The 15,726-nt window shown below is 38.6% G+C and overlaps 1 protein-coding gene across 4 annotated transcripts in view; it reads right to left on the reverse strand.

Annotated features, from left to right (window-relative positions):
* Positions 1-15,726, reverse strand: part of LOC124532732 (phosphatidylinositol 4-kinase alpha) — a 42,338-nt gene that overhangs the window by 1,888 nt on the left and 24,724 nt on the right. For all 4 annotated transcript variants that reach the window (XM_047107779.1, XM_047107777.1, XM_047107778.1 and 1 more), the window contains 16 exons: positions 15,227-15,427; positions 14,040-14,172; positions 13,429-13,503; positions 12,314-12,543; positions 11,664-11,791; positions 10,574-10,720; positions 9,239-9,420; positions 8,517-8,646; positions 7,817-7,996; positions 6,702-6,822; positions 5,765-5,955; positions 5,035-5,101; positions 4,367-4,488; positions 3,264-3,452; positions 1,633-1,755; positions 394-517 (listed from right to left, as the gene is read on the reverse strand). In XM_047107779.1, the coding sequence (XP_046963735.1) occupies positions 394-517; positions 1,633-1,755; positions 3,264-3,452; positions 4,367-4,488; positions 5,035-5,101; positions 5,765-5,955; positions 6,702-6,822; positions 7,817-7,996; positions 8,517-8,646; positions 9,239-9,420; positions 10,574-10,720; positions 11,664-11,791; positions 12,314-12,543; positions 13,429-13,503; positions 14,040-14,172; positions 15,227-15,427 (2,343 nt within the window). The remainder of the gene's footprint in view (positions 1-393; positions 518-1,632; positions 1,756-3,263; positions 3,453-4,366; positions 4,489-5,034; positions 5,102-5,764; positions 5,956-6,701; positions 6,823-7,816; positions 7,997-8,516; positions 8,647-9,238; positions 9,421-10,573; positions 10,721-11,663; positions 11,792-12,313; positions 12,544-13,428; positions 13,504-14,039; positions 14,173-15,226; positions 15,428-15,726) is intronic.

Raw genomic sequence — 15,726 nt, forward strand, 5'->3', positions numbered from 1 at the left:
CACTTACCATCAGGTGGCCCAAATACTCGTCCGCCAACCTATACCATAAAAAAAGAGAAAAAAAATCCATATATTCTGATGATGGTACTGGATTATGAATATTGATTATGGAGCAAGGTGCAGTTTTCCTATCTATTGAACTTCTTTTAATTTATAAAATAAACTTATAAATTTGTAAAATTAGAATATTTTATAAAAAATATTAACAAACACTAACGGCTTATTTAGCCGTACTATTAATAACGCCAATAAAAGTATGATTTATAATTTCAACATTTTTTTTGTTACGTGTACGGTCAGCATCAAATTTTTCTAACTATATTATTAAGTCTCTTTTTACATTTAAATTATATTATTAAGATATTAATTGATATTGTATTAAATTCAGCTTACCTATATGAATGATATGTCCGTCTGTGTCCAGCATGATGTTGCCGTTGTGACGATCTTTGATTTGCAAGAGGAATCCGATAACGCTGTACGCGGCCATCGACGTTACGAAACATCTCCTTGCCGCCTGAAATCATTTAGAAAAATCAAACATATATTAAAGAAATTTACCATATCTCTGAAAATCTAAGTAAAAATATGTACAGTCAGAGTAAGAAAACCTTCGTTAGTTTTCAAATTCATTCCTTTATCAAATCGTAAATTCTTAGTACCTTTTGAAACTAAAGCACTAAACTGACAACTGCATATAAAATTAAACTTTCATAGTATGATAACATGGTTCAAAATACATCTTTGGAATACGTCTAGTTTTATATCGACATGAAACCTTTTTAATGGCGTAATTAGTCTAAACTCTTACTACCTTTTGTAACTAAAGCACTAAACTGACAACTGCATACAAAATTAGACTTACACAGTATGATAACATGGTTCAATATTGTGTAACATCTTTGGACTACGTCTATTTTTATATCGACATGAAACCTTTTTAATGGCATAATTAGTCATAACAAATTCAAATCAGACTATCATCTTCCACTGAATACAATCTGTCACCATATGTCTGTCAGTGTCATATATACTCGATCGGTGAAGCTGATTATCGCTCACACTGAACACACACAAATATATCTTAATATATGGAGTACGCGAAAATAGATCTTATGATGACGAACCTTTTCTTAATCTGACTTTACAAAAAGTTAATTCAGGTCACAGGTAAGGTACACATGAAATTTGGCACTTGGTTTCTCATAGGGTGCTGACATCTGCTAAGATGTATTACACGAAACTCCGTAAGGGGTGAAACGGTAAAGCCTGCGTTTAACTAGTCTTCAATTCTTGCAAGAAGAAGTGAAATACAACTCACACCGCACTAAAAGCTAACACTAACGCACTCAAACAATATTATTATTTGACGACCTCCGTGGTCGAGTGGTGTGTACACCGGTTTTCAATGGTTACGCCACTCCGTGGTCCCGGGTTCGATTCCCGGCCGAGTCAATGTAGTATATCATTAGTTTTCTATGTTATCTTGGGTTTGGGTGTTTGTGGTACCGTCGTTACTTCTGATTTTCCATAACACAAGTGCTTTAGGTGCTTACATTGGGATCAGTCATCAGAGTAATGTATGTGATGTTGTCTCATATTTATATGTTTATTATCAAAAATTCAAGTCACCTGAAACTCTCTCGTGGTCTCATCGCCGTACTTCTTAATGAAATACTCGTACATTCCGATGTCCGTTTGCCTGCCCAGCTGATCGCGCGACTTAGCGTTGGGCACGCATTCTATAACGCCGCACTGGAACACACATATACAAGTATTAAGCTTGTGGATAATATATATACAACAACAGCCTGTAAATTCCCGCTGCTGGGCTAAAGGCCTCCTCTCCCTTTGAGGAGTTTTGGGACATATTCCACAACGCTGTTCCAATGTGGGTCGGTGGAATACACATGTGGCAGAATTTTTATGAAATTTGTCACATGCAGGTTTCCTCACGATGTTTTCCTTCACCGATGAGCACGAGATGAATTTTATAGACAAATTAAGCACATGAATCAGCGGTGCTTGCCTGGGTTTGAACCCGCAATCATCGGTTAAGATGCACGTGTTCTAACCACTGGGCCATCTCGACTCTCTATAATAGATATAGAGAGATATAATGCAGGAATGTAACGCTCCAGTCCTAGTTGTTTATTTGTTTCATTGAAAACTAGTAGTTGCCTGCGGTTTTGCTCGCGTTTTAGGGTGTTGGTTATCATGTTCTAGGCAAAAAATAGGCTATGTCCTTTATTGAAGTTCAAATTTGCTTCATACCAAATTTCATCAAATTCGGTTCAGCTGTTTGGTCGTGTGAAAGAGTGACAGACAGACAGAGAAAGAGACAGATAGTGTTACTTTCACATTTATAATATTAATATGGATCGAATACCGAAACTTGAAAATTACAAAAAATATCAAATCGGAAACAAGATTCTCTTATTTTGTCGTTTCTCTGAAAACACTTTATTTATCAGGGTATCTTCGCCAACCATCAATAATCTTGAACGCTATTAAACTGATTAATTGAATTTGAGTTTTATGGACAACTCAAATTATGTTTTCCTGTATTTCCGTTTGAAAAATCAAAATCAAAGTCAAAATAAACTTTATTCAAGTAGGCTTTTATAAGCACTTTTGAATCGTCATTTTACAATAGGCTATTTGACTGGTTTTTAAAATCCGTTTTACATTATTTAGTAGAGGTTAAGGAACCCATTATAAGTTGATTTCTTTATTTCTAGTACATATTTGCCATAAAATTTCATATTAAAAATTCCATATTTAAATAACGCGCGAAAACGCTACTTCGATAATGTGGCGCTGCGATGGGGTCGGTGACGTCACTTTGCTGTATTCTAATCTATGGTACATATAGTAGAAAAGCAAAGTTAACAAGAAAGTGACTTCATCATAAGCCCGGCCAATCAGGAGCGTTTTGTGTCACGTGACAAACGTTTGAAAATTTGCATTTTTATTTATTGATTTTTGAATAAATTAAGTATTATTTTCAAGTTTCGTCAGTAAATAACCATCTTTAAATTCGTAATATACACAGATTACAATGATTCACGATTTATTTTTCGCATTGTCAAATAGCCTATTAAGTGAAGCTACCACCGGTTCGGAAAGTAGATTCTACCGAGAAGAACCGGCAAGAAACAGTAGTTACTCTTTTTTAAACATTGAATTGAATTATGAAAGAGTATGAGAGATATGAAGAGAGTAATAGAGAGACTAAAGAGTTTGAGAGTGGTGGTACTCACCCCGGGCGCAGTGGCGACCACTTTGTACGGGAACAAGTAGAGGTCGAGACCGACCTGCTGGAAGATGTTCTTGAAGAGCGTGATGACCTGAAGCGCCAGCATATCCTGGCGCACGTCGTCGCCCACCTTGAATATGGCCGCCTGCCACGTCTCCGACGCGATAGACGTGTAACGGTCCTTGCCCTCCTCCTACACAACATAATATATAACATATATACTATACATATAGCGTTAAACAAAATATTTTATATACAACTATATTTTAGTTAACATATTTTTTATGATATTGGTTGGCGGACGAGAATATAGGTCACCTGATGGTAAGTGATCACCACCGCCCATAGACAATGGCGCTGTAAGAAACATTAAGCATTCCTTTCATCGCCAATGCGCCACCAACCTTGGGAACTAAGATGTTATGTCCCTTGTGCCTGTAGTTACACTGGCTCACTCACCCTTTAAACCGGAACACAACCATACCGAGTGCTTTTGTTTGGCTGTAGAATATCTGATGAGTGGGTAGATAACCCAGACGGGCTTATACAAAGCCGAATCACCAAGTAAACATTAATTAATTATTAAAGATATGTTCTAATCAAAACAATTAATAATAAAAACTAAAAAAAAATGTATGCAATAAAAATAACATCTTAGTTTCGAACGATGAATGATTGAATGACATAAGGAATGGTTAATACTGTTTAACGGGGCCAACGTCTATTAGTGACAGTGACCACCTACAACTAGGTGGCCTATATATATAATATAAGCCTGCCTGCATACTTCATAAAGGAAATAACATTCAATCATATAAACTTCAAGTTGCAAATGTTCAAGGTCACGCCCGTATGGCGTCGCTAGCTATGGGAATGGTGTTCAAGGTCACGCCCGTATGGCGTCGCTAGCTATGGGAATGGTGTTCAAGGTCACGCCCGTATGGCGTCGCTAGCTATGGGAATGGTGTTCAAGGTCACGCCCGTATGGCGTCGCTAGCTATGGGAATGGTGTTCAAGGTCACGCCCGTATGGCGTCGCTAGCTATGGGAATGGTGTTCAAGGTCACGCCCGTATGGCGTCGCTAGCTATAGGTATGGTGCCACTCACGGCCGGCAGCTCCTCTCCGGCCGCGATGGCCATGGCGACGGTCTCCATCTCGGAGATGCCGTACTTGCGCACCCGGAAGCGCGCCAGGTACGGCGCCTTGGCGGCGCTCTGCATCGGCGTTCCTGTTAAACCCACACACACAACATTTAAATAACATTATGAACAATTTAATTTAAAAAAAAAACAAAGATGGCCGCCTGGTTAGAACGCGTGCATCTTAATCGATGATTGCGGGTTCAAACCCACTGAATAATCATGTGCTTATTTGTGTTTATAATTCATCTCGTACTCGGCCTTGATGGTTTTCCTTCATCGTAAGAAAACCTGAATGTATCTAAATTCTGCCACATGTGTATTCCACCAACCGGCATTTGGAACAGCGTGGTGGAATATATCCCAAACCTTCCTTCTCAATGGAAGAGTAAGCTTTAGCCCAACAGTGGGAAATTTACAGGCAGTTGTTGTGTTAACTGTCTGTTACGTTCACAAGAATTACTGAACCAAATTTGATGAAATTTGTTATGAAGCAAGGTTGATTCCCAAGGAATAGCCTTTTAATATCTAACACCTACGACCACCAACGTAATGCAGATGAAAACTTATGTATACAAATACAACCTATAATCAGTGTTACCATAGCAAAAATAATAAATATTAATGAAACATACCGCTTTTATAATCTATATCGATGACCATAGAGTCAGGATTGGATGGCAGATAGCATCCCGGTTGGACCTGAAACGTTACAGAAATACAGTCTGATGATTGAAGAATGGCTAAATAATCTTTGATTATCATATCTGAAGTGTGACGTAAGATAAGAGATAACAGGCAAGCACCACTGGATATACATGAGATTATTTTTTGTTTTGATTTTCCCTTGACCGGCTGTGATGTATCTCTTACGGCAGGTGACATGTCTATGTCAATAAGTAGTAGATTTAGTCCAACAGTGGGACATTTTGAATGTTGGGAGCCGAGGTGGCTTAGTGGTTAGAACGCATGCATCATATACGATGATTGCAGGTTCAAATCCAAGGTCTTTCAATTATAAGCAATTAAAGGCTTGCTCTAAGAAATAGATTTACGTAAACATCAAAGATTTTACAATCAACATCTATCAATAACATAGATTAAAAATTATACAATATAAAATTAAAATAATTTATACAAAACATTCATAATAAATTTTATATGTTATTACTAATATATATACTAACTGTATATATGCTAGTAATAATAAGAGAAAATAAAGTTTAATAATTTTTAATTAAAGGTTTATTTTTATTAAATAAAAAGTTTTTTTTTTTTAAATTAAACTTTGTCAATTGACATATTGTATATACATCAAATTAAATGAAGTCTTACAGCATTAATATTTCTACGTAAGCGACTTACCTTAACATTCTTCAGGGCTTCCAAGCACGCCCTCTTCCGTTCGGCGCCCTTAGGGTAGGGTCGTATGATGCCGCTGATGTTCGTGATCTGACTGAAGAAATCGAACTCTCTCTCGTAGAACGCCTTCGCGGGACCGGACAGCGTGTCGACGATGCACTTTGTTAAATTTTCTAGTATATCGAATAAGGCCGCTGTGAAAGCAAACATAGTATTTAAAATTAGATCTTATATATGGACTATGTGATTGCGCCTTGTGCGCGTTTGAATTAAAAAAAAAAAAGTTATTGTTATATCCTAAGTTACGACTCATTACATCAGCTTTTTACCAGTGAAAGTTTCGTCAAAGTCGGTGCAGCCATTCCAGATATTAATCGAAACAAACAAACAGACAGATGGACAAAAATTTTAAGAAATATTATTTTAAACAAAATAAAGTACATGAGAGTTATCGCTTAGAAAAAAGGGTACTCTTTATTCCCTCGATCAAACGCTTCATAACATCCACAGTTTCATAAATTTTCAGAGGCAAGTGTTACCAAATTTTAGACTCAGAGCTGGTATGAATGACCTTAAGCCAATACACTTAAAAGTTCATTAAAATGCTAGAGATTAATTTGACTGTTTATATACAATAAAGAAACTTAGTGTAACTATCCGAACGTCACTGCAACAAGCTGTCAGATTAGTTTTAAATTATTCACTTTTGGCGGGAGATAGAGCAAATAATGGTTATGAATATCATTGTTATAACGTTTTTTATAATAATATCATTATCATCATCACCATCATAAGCCCGTTTTTGTCCACTGCTGGACATAGGCCTCTCCTAATGCACGCCACTGTGGTCTTTCTCCGGCTACTTGCACCCAAATTACTAATAATAAATTAAATAATTAAGTAATTACTGTAATTAATTTATTAATGTGAAACCACTCACTATCCTTATTGTGCATCTCTTCGTCCGTATACATATTGGTGTACATGTTCCAGATGAGCTGATGCGCGACCACTTGGGACTTCTTCGCGAGGGACTTTATTAATTCAGCTACGTAGCCCATCTGCAATTAAAGATCAATAATTTTATATTCATTATATCTTTTTTTTTATGGTATAGGTTGGCGGACGAGCATATGGGTCACCTGATGGTAAGTGGTCACCATCGCCCATAGACAATGACGCTGTAAGAAATATTAACTTTTCCTTACATCGTCAATGTGCTACCAACCATGGGAACTAAGATGTTATGTCCCTTCGACTTTTAGTTCAGTCATAATATACATTCAAAAATGAAAATGAAATTAACAAGCTAATTTTTTGATGTTTTATGGTACCTAGAAAAGCTTAACTTGAGTTTTTCGACCAAGATTTCCGGGGAGCTATCTCGAAAAAAAGGGATAACATTTGTTCTCGGCAATAACTCGGCTATACGATAAGACTCGAAATTTTTTTGTGCAATTAAATCTTAACCATTTTTATCACGCATCGATATATCGATCAAAAAAGTCAAAAATTTTACACACAATTTTTGTTTTAATTTACATTTATGGTGTATAGAGCAAATATGCAAACAATCTTGCTGCGTCGTCTCGCTGGAGACTGCTTTATGAAACAGCGGCAGAGTTTAAACATTGACGGAGTTATCTTGAATATAATGTGGCTGTAGTGGGGGGGGGGTGAGTACTCACGGTGTCGTGGCGCAGCGCCTGCACGAGCTGCGGGAAGTTCACTTGAACATAATTGGGGGGGGGGGGGGGGGTGGAGTACTTTGAATATAATGTGGCTGTAGTGGGGGGGGGTGAGTACTCACGGTGTCGTGGCGCAGCGCCTGCACGAGCTGCGGGAAGTTCACTTGAACATAATTGGGGGGGGGGGGGGGGTGGAGTACTTTGAATATAATGTGGCTGTAGTGGGGGGGGGGTGAGTACTCACGGTGTCGTGGCGCAGCGCCTGCACGAGCTGCGGGAAGTTCACTTGAACATAATTGGGGGGGGGGGGGGGGGTGGAGTACTTTGAATATAATGTGGCTGTAGTGGGGGGGGGGTGAGTACTCACGGTGTCGTGGCGCAGCGCCTGCACGAGCTGCGGTATGTAGAGCAGCACGGCGGATGAGGGGTATGACGTGAGCGTGGCCACGGCCGCCTGCGCAGACAGCGGGTGCGGCGGGTACTGGCGGCTGAAGTACGCCAGCGCCTCCACCGGCGACACGCGCGCCCACGTCACCATGTGCACAAGCTGCGGACCGAAACGTGTTCTACTTTTAAATACGACGACGACCTCCACGGTCGAGTGGTGTGTACACCGGTTTTCATGGGTACGCCACTCTGATGTCCCGGGTTCGATTCCCGGCCGAGTCGATGTAGATTACCATTAGTTTTCTATGTTGTCTGGGTGTATGTGGTACCGTTGTTACTTCTAATTTCCATAACACAAGTGCTTCGGCTTCGGCTTCGGATGTTGTCTCATATTTATTTCTTATTTATTTATTACAAAAAAAAAATCCATAACAATCTCTAAATTCCCCCACGACTGCGCTAAGGTCACCTCTCCCTTTGAGAAGAAGGTTTTGGAACACATTCCACAAGTGGAATACACGTGTGTAACTGATGATCGCGTTTTATAACCCAGGCAGGCACCACTGAATATTCGTTTTTATAATTCTAATTTTTATAATTCATCTCGTGCTCAGCGGTGAAGGAAAACATCGTGAGGAAACCTGCACGTGACAAATTTCATAGAAATTCTGCCTCCTGACCTCGTGCGCGTCGTTGAGCAGCGTCTCAGTGGTGACGAGGTACTTGAGCGCCTGCGGCACGTGGCACACGGCCGTGGGCTGCAGCTGCACCTTGCGCTTGATCTCCGACACGATGCCCTCGTTCTTCAACCTGGAAACGAGACGTACTTGTTATACTGAGCTAATGATCATCGCGTAGGAAATCATTTTTTAGAAGGAAGTCGAAAATTGGATTAAGATGTATCGATGATCAGTCACGGTACCGTTAACATCAAAACATGAACTTTATCTAAGTACTGGTTTAAAAAAATATATTTAAAAACCGTATCTGAGGATTGTAATAATAATAATAATAAGCATTTATTTCAAATTTCATAGAAATTCTGCCACATGTGTATTCCACCAACCCGCATTGGAACAGCGTGGTGGAATATGTTCCAAACCTTCCCCTTAAAAAGGGAGAGGAGGCCTTTAGCCCAGCAGTGGGAATTTACAGGCTGTTACTTTACTTTTTTTTTTATTTCAGATTATTAATCCATATAATAGAAATGAACACCTCACTCAAGGATAAATTGATTTTGACATTCATTACATTACATGTTTAAGCAATAACCGACAGGAAACTCAGTAGTAACATTTTTGTCATTTTAATATCATTCTTATATATGTAAAATACAGAAAGGATAATTTCAAGAGATTTTCAGAACTACGGTATATCTATAATCCCCTATCAAAGTACCAACCTCTCCGGCAGGAACACCGCCAGCGTGGGACTGATGTCCCAGGCCAGCTTGGTGTAGTCGCGCCAGATCCTCTCGGAGTTGGGCTTGGACCTCCAGGTGGCGATGTTGTCCTCGCCCGGCACCGCTTGCTCGGGCCGCCCGTGCGGGTTGTGCCACGTCACCAGGAACTCTATCTCTACCGCCTGTCATTTTCAAAATCAAAATAAACTTTATTCAAGTAGGCTTTTACAAGCACTTTTGAATCGTTATTTTATAATTAAGTGAAACTACCACCGGTTCGGAAAGTAGATTATACCGAGAAGAACCGGCAAGACACTCAGTAGTTACTCTTTTTTAACATTTAATAAATACAAAGTCATGTTAGTTAAATACAATTATTTGAATTAATACATCCTGCTTGGAAGTCACCAGGCATTAACTCCATGCTCTTTTATCATCTATAAAATCTTGTATCAAATAATATGCTTTTTCTACAAATGTATTTTTTACAAACGATTTGAATATACTAAAAGGCAAAGTTAAAAATGATTGCGGAATTTTGCTATAGAAACGGATACCCTGCCCCAAGAAGGTATTATTGACTTTGCGGAGTCGGAAACTTGGCGTTATAAGCCTATCCTTACTCCTAGTGCACATACAATGATTATCAGAGATTTTATCAAAGTGATCAATGTTACTGTGATGATATACATGATATTGTTGTAAATATATTGCGACGCAACAGTGACTATTCCTACTTTGTTAAAAACATCCCGAAGAGAGTCTCTAGCTCCAAGATTATAAATACATACATACTTTACACTTTATCTAATAGAATAATTATTGCTTTTTCTGCCGTGGCATAACTAAAACGCCGTTAACTAACATCTGATCGATTTCTAACATTTGATCGCATATTAATAAGACAAAACAAAATTATCATCAAATATTTGCCATTTTTGATATCTTGATTAGTTTTGTAAATAATTTTATGGTGTTATTATCGATAAGTTACATACATTTTACATTTTTACCGCATTTTTTTGCTCATAGCTCATAATTTAGTTTAAGTAGATACGACATTATAGATATACCATGGCAGTTTTGAACTATATACACAGGATGAAGTTTTTTATCATATTCTACAAATTAACAAATTAATTTCTGGTGTAGGAGCTTATTCCACCACACTACTTTAATACAGATTGGTGAACACATGTGGAAAATTTGGCCCCTAAATAAGTTTCTTTCAAAAATGCCTTCAAAACTTGTTAATCTTCCATACGGATAAAATACAAACAATTACTCAAATCTCTATTTTACTAGTTCTAGTCTATGGGACTAGTTTCGACTTACCATGAGTTCCAGGATAAGATTTCTCTTCTTAACATAGTCTTTAACGAAGGGGTCCAGCGACTTGGCGGGCGGCTTCACGCTGCGGTTGGAGCGCTTGCCCGCGATGCTGCCGGCGCCGCTGCTCAGGGTCGTCGTCGACATCGGCACCTAACACAACACTCGTTTAGAACAATCTAGAAACAATCTTATACTAGCAGCCTATCCTGGCTTCGTAGGGCTGGAGATAAGATTTTTTTTTTTTAAATTACCTGTTGCCTGTAAAGTCGGTATACGGGCGAAAGTTTTACGTGACAACGACTTTGAGTGGTAAAATAATTTTAATGTGAATATTCATTCGTATAGTAGGAAGAAGAATGAAATAATAGTAACAATTTAAAACATTTATTTAATTAAATTCAAAAACAACGACTTTTTATGTCTGTCTCTCTCGCTCTTAGGCGGGCTAACCATGCCCGAGTGGAAGGCACGCGTGCCTCTCACTCGCTCTCATTGTGAGCGCAAAACGTGAGCGGAGCGTAACGCAGTTTCTTGAAGTGTCACCCGGCAAACCAATTTATAAGACGTTGTCACGTCAAAAGTATATCTTTTATTTACAACATGACATGTTTATCAATTGTCCGTTTATTTCAACTTATTTACACGAAAACCTAAATAAATTATATACCTAACCCTTTCTTAAAATCTTCTGCCTATTAGTGAAAACCGTATGAAGATCTGTTCAGTAGTTTTGGAGATTATCGCGAACATACAGACAGACAGACGTGTCTAAGGTACTTTGTTTTATAATATGTATTGAAGATAAAAGAGATAAGAAAGAACTTTCTCGTTTGTTTAGCGGTTGGCTTATGTAGCTTCCTGAAACTATGAGTCCTTATAGCCTCAGTGAGAACTACTAGGCCAGACTTTTAATTAGTAGTGTTAAAGCTAATATTATATAAAATAAAAAAAAGTAAAGTAACAGCCTGTACATTTCCCACTACTGAGATAAGGCCTCCTCTTCCATTAAGGAGAGGGCTTGGAACATATTCCACCACGCTGTTCCAATGCGGGTTGGTGGAATATATGTATGGATGAAAATGAGAAGTCATACCGTATTTATCCAGCCAGTGGTCTGCCTGCTCCCGATATCGCTGCTGTTAACAGAGGAGCGGTGGTCGGTCGGTGAATTTGACGTGTACAAACTTTGTCTACTGCTGGGATTCATCAACTCGAAATCAGCTGTAAGTTACATTGTTTATATTAATTTTATTCACATTCATACGAAAGTGATACCCAAGATACAGGATATATAATACAAAAATTTATCTTATTTAATTGTCTTTGCAAGTTTAAACTAAATCGAACACTCTGTATAAGTAATACATAGAACACTATGTATATAATATTAAATATTGTTGTGTTTGAAGGGTGAGTGAGTCAGTGCAACTATAAATACAAAAGCCATAACATTTACGATCTCAAGATCGGTTTCACATTGGATGTAGAGAAAGTTGAATAAATTTTACAGCCAAAATTGTCTTTAGGTGGTCGTGACCATTTACCATCAGGTGACATTTGGACTATTTCACTAAACTACAAAAAAAAAACACGCTGTATACAAATGAATGTCCATAACGCTCTCGTCAGTGCACGGGTAGTGGGCGGGGGGAGAGGTGAGGGGCGGGGGTATATTAAAACACGCCGTATACACAATGAATGTCCATAAGGCTCTCGTCAGTGCGGGGGGGAGAGGTCACGCACCTCCGATGTCGCTGCTCTTGAGGTGCTTCTTGTCGGAGTGCATGAGCTGCCAGAACTTGATGAGCGCCATGATGTCCTCGCGCAGAGCGCCGGCCGCGCGCGCCGGGCACTGCAGGCCGCGGCAGAAGTAGTCCAGCGCCGCGCTGTACACGCGCTCGCGCAGCACGTTGCGCGCCAGCGAGCGCGGCAGCGACTCGCCCTGCAGCAGCGACAGACCGCACGACAGCAGCCTGCGCAAGCGCCGACTCGAAACTCGACACTCGGCCACAATACATCCTCTCTCTTTGATGAGAAGTATTGAGGGGAGGTATGCAACATATTCGACCACGCTGTTCTAATGCGGGTTGATGGAATACACGTGTGGTAGAATTTCTATGAAATTAGACACATGCAGGTTTCCACACGATGTTTGCCTTCACCGCCGAGCACGAGATGAATAGGCTATTGATTGACTGGTTCTTAAAATCCATTTTATTTTATTTAGTAGAAGTTAAGGAACCCAGTAAAAGTAGATGTTTTTATTTCTAGTACATTTTTGTCAAAAAGTATCATATTATAAATTTCATATTTAAATATCGCGCAACAACGCTTCTTGGACAATATGGCGCTGCAATGGGGTCGGTGACGTCACTTTCTTGTATATAAATCTATTGTACATATAGTAGTAAAGTAAGGTTAACAAGAAAGTGACTTCATAATAAGCCCGGCCAATCAGGAGCGTTTTGTGTCACGTGACAAACGTTTGAAAAAATGCATTTTTATTAATTGATTTTTTAATAAATTAAGTATTATTTTCAAGTTTCGTTACTAAATAACCATTTCTAAACTCATAATATACACTAATTACAATAATCCACAATTTATTTTCCGCATTGTCAAATAGCCTATTATAAACACAAATTCGGCACATGAAAATTCAGTGGCGCTTGCCTGAGTTCAACCCGCAACCATCGATTAAGATGCACGCAATCTAGCCACTGGGCCATCTCGGCTTGTGACATAACTCGTAAGTACACAAATTGGCGAATATTTGAGATTTAAGAAAACCGTATAATCAAGCTGATTTAGTAATTAAACAAAAGAAAATCGATACAAATATAAATCAAATCACTCACTTGAACCTCACGCCGGCCGCATCGACGTGTCTGTTTATGTGGTCGCGTATATCCCCCACCGTTATTGGCAGTGACCTGGGAATTAAAATAATATAACAATTACCTCTTAAATGGTCGCCATGAGGTCAAATACCACATACACTCGTTAGACAATTCAACGCTAAGCCTAAGTGTTATTCTATTTTATTGTTAACGCTGACTAAACTAGTAAAATTATAATAGGCCTACCACCCAAGTGTGGCAGCTCCTTTGTAACAAAAACAACCATTCTTACACCTTGAAAGCTAAGTCGTTATGTCCTTTGTGCCTTTAGTTACACTGGTACACTCACCCTTCGAACCGAAACTCTACAATACTTGATGCTACTTGGCAATGGTATATACGATGAGTGGTTATTTTGGTATTTGTACCTGTGCACATATACCAAAATAACATATTTCACAATTATTGTCTGTCAGTCTATTTGTTCCGATTAATCTCTGGAACGACTAGACCGATTTTGACAGGACTTTCAAAATCGGAACAAAGCAATAAGTTAAATGTTTGGTAATGGAATAATTAAAGGTTGATCTTACTAGTACTAAAAATATATATATTCAATCAATTCTCACCTGTGCAGAAGACTAGCTAACATCTCGACTTTCTCCAGACTGTTATACTTTGCAGTTTCAGCCACCTCGCACAGATATCGGATCCACACAGCATGTGGAGCCACGAATGGTGGACGAGGTTCTAATTTTGCACCTATATTAAATAAAAAAACATTAATACTAACACATCATACTAAAATTATTCAACAAACCCGTTGGGATGGGGTAATTTTTTAAGAAGAAAGTTATGTTTTATAAAGACATATATCACATTGAACATAATTGGCCGAGAGCCTAAAAAACTCTGTTATATTCAGTATGGATTTTCTAAAAACTGGCGTTATGAATCTCGACCAAGCTGTCGTCAGAACCTTAATTTAACTAAACTAGTTAAACGGAATAATGTTGTGTCGACGAAGCTGATATCAGAACCTGGTATAGTGGGACACAAATTAGATGTAGCATCGGCAAAATTCGTAAAACCGATCACATCCGACTTAAGTACGCTATCCCAAATTATCAATATTTATTTCTTATGTGAATATTATCTTACAAACTTAATAACGTGTAATATCATATGACCTAATATATTCGTCAATTTGACACGTCGATTTACATTCACTTCTTTTCTCGGATTGAACTGACGCGAGATTCTATAGCGACGAATAGCTTCGAATGGCGCGATAGGGAGCTATTTCTATTGGTTGTGTAAATCGGCAGTGATCGGTTTTACGAATTTTGCCGTTGCTACATCTAAGTTGTGTCGTACTATACTCTATACCCTATTCAAACCACAAGAGGACGAAAGCAAAATAATCAGCAATTGACAGCAAATGACGCGATATTATTTGGTCGTGAGCTTGATTAATCTATGGATTTGCGAAAAGATGACGTTTTGAACGTCGACGAAACTGTTATCGGAAAATAAGAATACGTGGTTGAGTGTAATAGTGTTTTATTATCAATAAAAATATATTAATCAAGAACTGTTAGTAGGACACAATATGGCTGAGCTGTTACCAAATCACATGGAATACGTAAATTTCATCTTCTAAACAACCGTACAGAAAAATGCCAAAATTATATCAAGTAGTTTACAATAACATTTTTCTCAACGGCAAGTTGTATATGTATATCTGTATTCAAATTTAAATCCTTCATATTTTCAGTATTTAAAATAGCTGTATAAAATAAACTCTAATAAATACCTTCATGAGCCGCCAAGGGACTGGTTTCTTCGGTCTGCTTAGAGAACAGCCCCATCTTCCGATCGACGGTGCACTGCCAGGCGGCGAAGATCTCCTGCAGCAGACGCAGCTCCAGGTCCGGGCGGGAGGTGTTGAGCCACTGCCAGCACTCCACCGCCGTGGTCACCGCGTCCTCCGTGAATATGTCCACCTGGGACCACGCTGTGAGGGAAAACCTTATTCAATTTCTGGTACAATTGCTCAAACTTATAATTAACAATTTGAAGGTTTTTTAATAGAAAATATGAGTCATCGTTATCAATTAAAAATAGTGTTTTATCATTTTTGTGAATGTATGTAACATGAGACATAAATAATTTTCTTAAAACTCACTGTATCGGTTGCCAAATTCATTCTTACACAAAAACTCGTGATCTTTTGACTTGAAGGGGGTTTTTGAAAGGGAAATATCAGGTGTTATCATTGTTTTATATGTATTCTACTAGATTGACTATTGACAG

This window comes from Vanessa cardui, chromosome 10, assembly GCF_905220365.1.
Source record: "Vanessa cardui chromosome 10, ilVanCard2.1, whole genome shotgun sequence".
Lineage (NCBI taxonomy): Eukaryota > Metazoa > Arthropoda > Insecta > Lepidoptera > Nymphalidae > Vanessa > Vanessa cardui.